At 35.0% G+C, this 9859-nt stretch overlaps 1 protein-coding gene across 1 annotated transcript; it reads right to left on the reverse strand.

The window, feature by feature from the left end:
• Window positions 1-9062: 9062 nt before the first annotated feature.
• On the reverse strand, window positions 9063-9659 carry LOC144561895 (serine/threonine-protein phosphatase 7 long form homolog). The gene has a single exon (XM_078311000.1). The coding sequence runs from the start codon at window positions 9657-9659 to the stop codon at window positions 9063-9065; it is 597 nt and encodes a 198-aa protein (XP_078167126.1).
• Window positions 9660-9859: the final 200 nt, after the last annotated feature.

The following is a 9859-nucleotide window of genomic DNA, read 5'->3' on the forward strand; positions in this document are numbered from 1 at the left end:
ATCTTGAATAAAGGATAAGTAAAACCTACTTACTCCAAAAATTGATTACAACATTCGAAAAATTGCAAGTCCCCCTACCACATGTATCTCTCTTCTTTGGTGACTTAGGGCAAACCTTAATCAGATGACCTGTTTTCCCGCAGTTGTAGCACCTGCAAGTCTCTCCCTGGACACCTGTCATACTTGATCTCGAGGCAGCCAAAGCTGATCGCACACTTGGAGATCCACTCGACTCAACATGTATCCTCATGCGACTCTCTTCCTGCATTATTGTAGCAATGGCATCATCCTGAGGAGCCAAGGTATTGGTCGAGACACTAACTCCCTGTATGAGCCCAACCAATACCTTTAGAATCTCAAGATCCACCTGCATCAGTATCTCCAGACCTCATTTACTTCCTGAACTCCCATCGTTCATCGACATCTTCTCACAAGCAAAGAAGAAAAGGATCCAAGTCTCGATCACAAAGATCACACGCAACTTCCTTCCCTTTCTCGATCTGAATCACTTGTATCTCTTGTAAAAACCCGATCTTGCACCTTTAAGACGGATCTAAACCATCTCCCTCTTTCTTCTTCTCTTTCTTGACCTGATCTTGATCTATCTCATCAAGATTCGAGCCCAAACCCGATCTAAACCCGCTTGTCGGGTATCATGGGGTAAAGGCCCCCCACACCGGCCTAATCGATCATAAGTAGCCTACCTTGTTGGCTGACCGGCCTAGAGAAGAAGAAGACCGGTCTTAGGAGAGAAAGAGGAGTTCTGCCTTGGCTGAAGAGAGGGTGACCTTGGCTGTAGAGGAGGGTGGAGCTAAAATGCTCAGCTGAGAGAGGCGGAACCGACCGACAATGGGCGGAGCAGCGGCTAGGTCAGGTCTGGGCGGACTTGGTGCACCCCAGATCAGTGGCTGGGCGAAGCAAATCTAGGCAGAGGCGGAGCCGACCAATGGCATCCCAGGCGGCGACACCGACCAGTGGGGCCCGGCGATCTGGCTGGAGGTGGGCGGAGCACAGGTGGCGGCACTGGCGGATTGGATCTCTGCTGTTTTGGCGGAGGTACTGTAGCGCTATAATAAAATCGGGAAAAAAAAAGAGGAAAAAAAAGGAAAAAAATGCTAGGGTTTTGTTTGAGCTCTGATATCAAGTGGAAAATCAAGAGAAAATGAATTGTAATTTTATTCCTTGTTTTCTTCATGCCTTATAGGCGTTACATCTTACCAACGAGTCCCTACAATTCACTATAATTCCTATCTTACCAAAAGGACCCTCTAATTCTATATAATGTATAAACATACATAAATCTCAACAATTACAGTAGTAAACAATAAGTAAGCTGTCTAGAATTATACATATTTGTTTGTCCGTAATTTCCTTGTAATCTTCATGTTTTTCTTTTTCAAACTTTTAATTTCATGTTTTTCTTTTTCTAACTTTTAATTTTTGTACAACTGACCCCACTATACAGTGTCTTTTACATCATGATTTGGAGGCTTAATATCCATCATCTATTGTGTAACATCCATTAAATATAATTGGGAGAATTTCACGTATACATCTCAAAAACTTCAAAATTACCCTCCGAACTTTAAAAATTCACAAATTTACCCATTTATATATCTATTTTATATTAAAACTCATTCTAAATTTATAAGATACCCATTTTTATGCTTATTAAAAGCATAAAAACTGTCAAACTCAAATTTGAATCTGAAGGTTCCTCTATCATCCGAATTGCTTTAAGAGCAGCGTGCGCAAGATAAGCACGAATCTTGAAGCAAACTTGCAAGGATATTGAAACGACATGCACAGATTTTAATGTGATGTGCGCGGATCAGAATTGCTTTAAGAGTCGTGCACATTAGATCAACTCAAATTGAAGCGAACAAGTACGAATATTGAAGTGATGCTCACAAATCAGATGGTAGAGGAACTCTTCATATTCAAATTTGAGTTTGATGGACATTCTATTTTTTTAATAAACGATAAAATGGATAATTCATAAATTTAGAATGAGTTTTAATATAAAAGAAAATAAAATGAATAAATTTGAGAATTTTTGTAGTTTAGAGAAAAAATACATAATTTTTAAGTTTTTGAGAGGTATACATGAAATTCCTCCAATTATATTTAGTAAAGAAAGAGCTTGTTTTGAGACTAAGTTAAATATTGAAGCCCAAGCCCATGCATGGTTGTAATGGCGAGGCTCTAAAAGATAACTATAGGCCCCAATTCATGGGCGTCTTTGGAAGTATAAAATTGACATGTTATTCAGTAGATGCATTAAAAACTTTTTACTTGTGATCTTAAAAGACGTTGTTAAGATTTTTAAGGTAGGCCGTTATTAAGGGATCTGCATCCAATTGACATTACATCAATAAAATGATATTGATACAGAATTATATATGATTCTATTAAGTGAATGAATTAGTTTAAACCTCTCACTTATATTAATTTTAGGTATTATTTTTAAAAATTAACCTTGCACTTCCATGTAGAAATTAAAGGTTAGATATATATATCAAGACTCAAGAGATAGGTACGGGGTACCCCAAATTATATTTGCATCCATGCCATGAATCAGTGGCCCCTCCTACTCCTTTAAATTTCATGCAGCGTTTCACACTTTGACCAATTGCGGAATTGCCCAACACCTACGGCCTAAGATCTAGTGCCTAACGCCGCAAGTTGACTGTTGATCGATGTTCATGGCTTCATGCATCATGCCTCGGTTATTTGCCTTTTTAAATTATCTTTGCGTATATATTTACCTTTCGGCCCACAGCCCACGTGTCATTTTTTTTTAGAGATCTTATGTAACATTGTGAATTTTGAAAAAGAGCAACAGAAAAATTTAAAATATATTATAGGCTCAAATTTAAAAGTTTCTGATGCTATGGAGGATTCTATATTGCCTAACTCATTGATTAAGCATCTAGCATTAGGTCTATTTTATTGAGTGAAATTGAAATATGAATAATGAAATTTACAAAATTATAAACAAAATTGAATGGGATCCCCGAATCAGGAAACTGGAACTTATAAACTTGAATATTGGTAACCTTGAAGAATAAAGGTTAATCTAAATCATAATTATAATGTAGGTATTGTATTAATTAATTAATCAAGATATCTAAGATTTTCATTTTTTAGATGAATGTTCTGGACCGTAGGCCTTAGAGAAAACAAAAAAATGAGCAGCAGTTCAATATCGGATATGGTTATTATATCCACCCTCTTATATTTTATAAATATGCTTATACTTATCTTGCTGCCACCTCATTTTTAATTTGTTTACCCCATTGTTTTTACCCTTCTCTCCAGTATCATTTTTTCTTTGTTCTCATATTGCTAGGGTTTAACTTTGTATGACTGACTGACTGAGCCCTAGTAATTAAAATCATTAGTTGTGTGTGTTATCTCTTTTCCTTTTACAGTTGGTGGTATCTAACACAGCAATTACCTTACTCTCTCTATTGATATTATGATTCCTTCTTTCATTCAATTTGACTTCTCATATTCTAATTTATATATGGCTATGCCTTTGTATATGGTGCGACCTATGGGGTGGGACAAAATAGTTACTTTCATATATATGTTAAATGTTTAAATGTTTTTTTTATTCAAATAAATAATTTCATATGTTATATTTTATTTATTATTATTAAAATTGAATTCTTTTGTTATTATGTTCTCGTACATATTAAGTCATTTTCTTTTATAGTTTATCCAATATGTGTGCACTCGAAATTTAACAAATAATCTTCATTAAAAGTTGATATATAAAATATTGATACATTAAAAGTTGATATAATCTTTATTTTCTCATTGCTCATTTTTAGAGAAAAATATTAAAATTTCTAAAATAAAAAATTAATGTAGCTGACTGCCCTAGCTCTAGACAGTCTGGTTAAAAAAAAAAAAGTTAACTGCCCCAACGTGGAGAGGTTTGGTAGAAAAATCTGGCCGCCTCACGTTTGGGCGGTCATGGTAAATTTGAAAAAAAAATTTAAAGGACATATTTGATATTTTATTTATTTATTTAAGGTATTAATAAAAAAAAATCGGCTATATTTGTATAATTTGTAATTTGTGGGAGATGTAGACTTTTTTGGTGTATTACATGTATTTACATATCCTTTTTTTGGAGTTGGGAGGACAACACGGAAAATGAGATGGTAGAAAGCAACAGCGGCAGCAGTTCCTTTTAATTCAAGCCACACATTTCCTGCTAACAGCGTCAGCGTTGAATTTAATAACCCCTTCCAGTTGCTGCTTTGTTATTTTTAAGAAGCAACGGAAAGTTTCTTGCCGAATTTTTTATTAATAGAAATAAAATAAAATAAATATTGATTACTTTTGATTATTTTCGAAATATAGGTATAACGGGTTGTGTAAATCCGTCCACCGGACGGGTCTAATTATCCCGTCCGGGTTATTGACTTTTAATCCCTCCGTCAACTTAATCAACTTCGCGGAAAAAAAAAATAACAAAATCCAGACGGGTTGTGGCGTTCCGTCCCGGCGCAAAAAAAAAAAGTCAGAACGGTTTGCTTGAACCCATCCCGGCACCAAAAAAAAAAAAAAAACCCAGACGCTATGCTTAAACCCGTCCGGGGGTTCTTTTATACTCCAGATGCGTTGTTTTAATCTTCCCCACGCAGAAGTCTCGCTCACTTTCACTTAAATAGCAGAAGACGAGAAGATAACGTTCAGACAGAGACAGAAGCTCATCAGATTCAGACAGAGAGAGGTGATTGTTGTTGATAGCGAAATTAAATTTCAAACAGGTAACATTGAAATTATATTTTATGCTGTGTCATTCAGTAATTTTTGTAAAATAATTTAATTAATATTAGTTTTTATTAATGTAATAATAATAATATATAATTTATTCATTATTGTGTAGGTTAATAATATGTAATTTTTATTTAATTAATATTAGTTATGAATATATTTCAATAGGTAAATTTTGTAGGGTATCACTAAAATGTTATCAAATTGAATTTGTTTTTACGTAGTTATTGAATTTTATATTTCTTCAATTAAATAATTTTGTTATTTTCTGCTGTGTCATTTAGTAACTATTGTAGAATAATTTAATTAATATTAGTTTTTAGAGAAAATGTTTCTGTCCACTGAGTTTTGTCCACCATTTGTCCACAACCTTATCCACTCCCATCTAACTGTCTTTTAACCGTTCACGATCCCCACTTCTATATTGTCTTATATCTCTTCGCTCATTCCTTCAGTTTTTTGAATTCGATTTCATATCACTTCTCCCAATCAATTTTCAGATCTCTTTTAACAATCTCTCCATTAGAGATTCCTCCGATCTCTGTATTTTTCATTCTTCTCTACTCCACTAAATTACGTTCTCTCTTTCTCTCTTTCTCTCTTTCTGTATTTTTCAGATCTCTGTATTTTTCATTACAGAAACAAAACTTACGTTCTCTCTTTCTGATCTCTCCTTCCCTCCGACGTCTCTCCTTTGACGGTCTCCTCTTCGACAGGTTCTTGATCGTACAGATCTGAACGGCCTCCTCTCATACAGTTTATTTTTCAACGGCAACACCACTACTCACCGCTCGCCACTCGCCGGCGCCACTACTCGTCGGCGCTTTCTTCTCTCCGACGGACTTCTCCAACATCTCTCTTGGATTCTAATGGAGAGAGACGATCTAAGAGAGTCGATCTGGAGGAGCGATCTGGTGGAGAGAGATGAGAGCGAGGCGATCTGGAGCATAATCAGGTTATTTTACAGTATTCACTTTGTAGTTTTACAATATGTATCTTGTGGTTTTACAGTATTCAAAACAGTTTATTTACTAATCTATTTAAGTTTCGTTCCTTCTATTGATTTGAATTGATAATCATGATTTCTTTGCTTCTATTGAAGTTTCATTTGAATTGATGTAGTCTCAGGCGTGTATGCATTATATGAACATTGTATTCAAACAAAATAGTAATTTATGCGATTTTTGTTGTATTTTGCTTCTGTCATTCATTTTTTGTTCGCAATGATAATTTTTTTTTTAGATTACTGACTCGATCTCGTTGTTTAAACATGATCGCGGCGGAAGAGTGTATTTCGATCGGATAGAAGACGGCGATATTCAAATCTAGTAAGTTTTTCTGTTGAATTTGTATTTTTTCATTGTATGCAATAACAGATTTATCATTTTGACTGAATTTTTATATGAATATTATTCGTATGTTGTAATTTCGTATGATTTTGTATTCTCTGTTTTTTACAGTACATATATATATGAATTACAATATATATGTCTCATTTTACAGGATATCGAACTGTTATGAAAGTTTTTGGATGTTTGAAAATGTGAAGTACGTTTTTTGTAGGATTTGTTATTTAAGTTATAGCATTGAATGATGAATTTTACAGTATTGGTGCATATTGAAATGTTTTCATATTCTACTGTTAGTTTTGCGAAATTGTGCATTTTGCAATATGTTATGAAAGTTTCTGAATGTTTGAAAATTTGTATGACATTTTTTATAAGATTTGTTATTTAAGTTACAACATTGAATGGTGAATTTTACAGGATTGGTGCAAGTGAAATGATACTTTTTTTTATGTTTGAAAATTGTTATTAGATTGTTTTACATAAGTTACAGCTTTGAATTATGAATTTTGCAGGATTGGCGCAAGTCAGTTTTACATGATATATGTTGTTATTTTTTAAATATTATGTATATCATTTTATGTTATAAATGAGTTTGGTTTACGGTATAGGTGTCTAATTTTACAGTATATAAGTAATGTATGCACTTTGTATTAGTTATTATGATATGTGTATGTTACATTTTATATTAAGTAATTTATAGTATATAAAATATACAAATACAGTGTTATAAATACATTTTGATGTACATCATTATATTTTTTTTTTTTGTCTAACATTCTTTAGTATTGATTTTTACAGTTTTGCCCCAATGACTTTTGATTTGAATGAAGATTTGGCAAGTGAAAATTCAAGCGTGAATAGTGTTGCAGAAATTAGGGTTGTAGAAATCGATTTAAATGCCGAACCCGATATTATGGGAGATGTAGGAATTGAAGAATCAGCAGAGTCAAACATTGTGGTGAACAGATTTTGTGTGTGGTGAATTGATTTTGTTTTGTGGTGAACAGATTTTTGTTGAACAGATGATGGATGTATGTATAGGTTTAGAAATTTTACAATATACATGGTATTATTTTATGATTTATATTTTGAAATTTTACAGTATACATGATTCTTTGCAAGTTGTAGTTTAAGCTGAAATGTAGCATTTTTTATATTTTATCTTACAGTATACATGGTATTATTTTATGGTTTAGATTTAGCAATTTTACAGTATACAAGATTCAATTGAAAATTTACAGTATTATTTGAAAATTTTACAGTATAAAAGATTCAATTTTACAGTATACAAGATTCAATTTTACAGTATACAATATTCAATTTCACAGTATACAGGATTCAATCGAAAATTTTACTGTATACAAGATTCAATTTTACAGTATACAAGATTCAACCCACTACAGACGCTAATAACTAACTCTAACTGCCAATAACTTCCTATAACTGCAATTTCCGAAAGTGCAGTTTGAAAGTACATTTCTTTTCTCGTTGCAATCTTTTTCTAACTATCATGGGACCACTTCAAATAGTTGCTGGATGTTTTGTGATTAACTGATATATTTTATGTGATATATTGTATAATTATACAGCATGTAGAAGTAATTTTACAGTATTCGCGCAAGTCAAAACTGTGGACAAATGGTGGACAAAAGGCTGTGGACAATTAGACGTTTCCTAGTTTTTATTATTGTAATAATAATAATATGTGATTTAGTCATTATTGTGCAGGTTAATTTATAAAAATAATTAATCATGTTGATGCTGAGGATTTGTTTTGGTGGTGAAATACGACACGGTCGTAAAGGAGTAGAGTACAGTATTAGTCATCAATTCTCATTGAGTGTGACTGATGAACACGGTTGGTATGATGTGAAAGGTGAAATTTATCGTGAACTTGGATATTCCGAGAATGAGTATAACCTAAAAGCACATGCATGGGCTAATGTTGGTACAACAACCCGACGTTATTATGATAAAATTGAAATCGTGTGCGATCAGAGTTGGAGAGGTATTTATATCCAAAGTATGCGTGCCCAAACCCAATATACTTTTCTCTATTTATACATTGAGTTGGTTCCAATCATGAGTGAAATACAACCGCAGGCATTCGTTAATAGTATGGTACCAGAAATAAATCCAGAACCTCTACAGACCCAATATAGTGATAACTATGCGGGTCCCAGTTTCTTGGAACCCTATCAGACACAACAAACACTGAGGCAAGACCCTCGACAGACCCAAAGTGGTAACTATGTGGGTCCCAGTTTCTTGGAACCCTATCCGACACAACAAACACCGAGACAAGACCTTTATTTGCATCCTTATCCCAATGTAAATGAGTTGTCACCGTCTGTTCAGACAGAATACAATAATCAGAATAGCCCATGGATCGATCCACCGGAGGTAGCTGATCCTAATACTGATTTTGATGATGTGCCGCAAAGTAATGACGAAGGGGATGCTGACTCATGTGAGGATGACGCCGACTGGGATAATGAAGCTGATTCAGAAGGGGATATCCGGGATAATACCTCGACACAATCACAGCAAACACCACGCGTTCAGGCTGAACATTTTCCCATAAGTGACCGCGGTGTAAGTCACCCTGTGGCAAGCTTCAATGACACCTCAGCATTTCAACCCGCAGATGTCAACTTCTTCAGTAGGCCGAAACATGTCCATGATACACTTGCTGTAGGTAATGAGTTCTCTTCAAAAAAGGCTCTATGATTGAAAATAAATGATTATCACATCATAAAGAATATTGAAGTAAACATTACGGGGAGCAATAGAACTAGCATGGTAGTCAATTACAAGGACACCAGGTGTACGTGGCGTTTGTATGCTAACTCTAGATTATTTTCATCTAAGTGGGAAATTAGAACAATTTCAGAACCACATACGTGTCATGCCGATGCTTCAATAATGTTCAATTATCCAAAAGTGCACAAGTGGCACACGAGCTAGCCATACACCCCTTTCGTCAATAACTCGTAATGGCAACTTACACGGTATCTGATTTAACAATGCATTATAGGGCTCCCATTTTACCATGTAATCTTCGAGCTTCTGCAGTTCGTTGCGGAAGTAACTAACTCCACTCCAATTGTGACCTTGGCGATAATCATGGAGACAACACCACTTATCTCCGAATGCTGGATACTCATGTTCATTTGGATTGCCCCAATTTGGACTCCAATCATTTAAGGGACGAGGACGGCCGGTTGGTAAACGAGACCAACACCAATGTTGTAGAAGCACAGTTGGCCCTGACATAAGCTTCGTTTTACGCTGAACCGCAACACAAAGGCTTATGTAGAGATAAGCTAGAACAACCCCACCCCAGTTGTACTGTTCCAGGGAATCAAGATCTTGTATAAATTGTAAATACATTGCCGGAACCGAATCTCTCGATGAATCAGCAAAAAACATAGACCCGAACAAATCGAGTACATACGCCCTTGTGTACTGGCATATCTGCTCCTCTGTCGGCTCACTCGGTTTCGTATTTAGCATTGCAGCAAATCGAATACGCAACTCCTTCAAACTTATAGTATACCCAGAAGTCGTTCGAACCTCTTACGTGTCGTTTGGCCCCGATCTCTTTTTCTTTTTAAGCACCGCACTTGCGGTCCCATTTCCAAGAAGTTGATCCACTAAGATAGACCAAGTACGGTCTGAAGGACCTGTCACCGGTAACCCTATGATCGGCAGGG

Source organism: Carex rostrata, chromosome 11, assembly GCF_964058835.1.
Source record: "Carex rostrata chromosome 11, lpCarRost1.2, whole genome shotgun sequence".
Classification (NCBI taxonomy): Eukaryota; Viridiplantae; Streptophyta; class Magnoliopsida; order Poales; family Cyperaceae; genus Carex; species Carex rostrata.

What these genes read in the sequence shown, in the direction of transcription:
- LOC144561895 (XM_078311000.1), bottom strand. Translation starts at nt 9,659, where the DNA reads ATGCTAAATACGAAACCGAGTGAGCCGACAGAGGAGCAGATATGCCAG.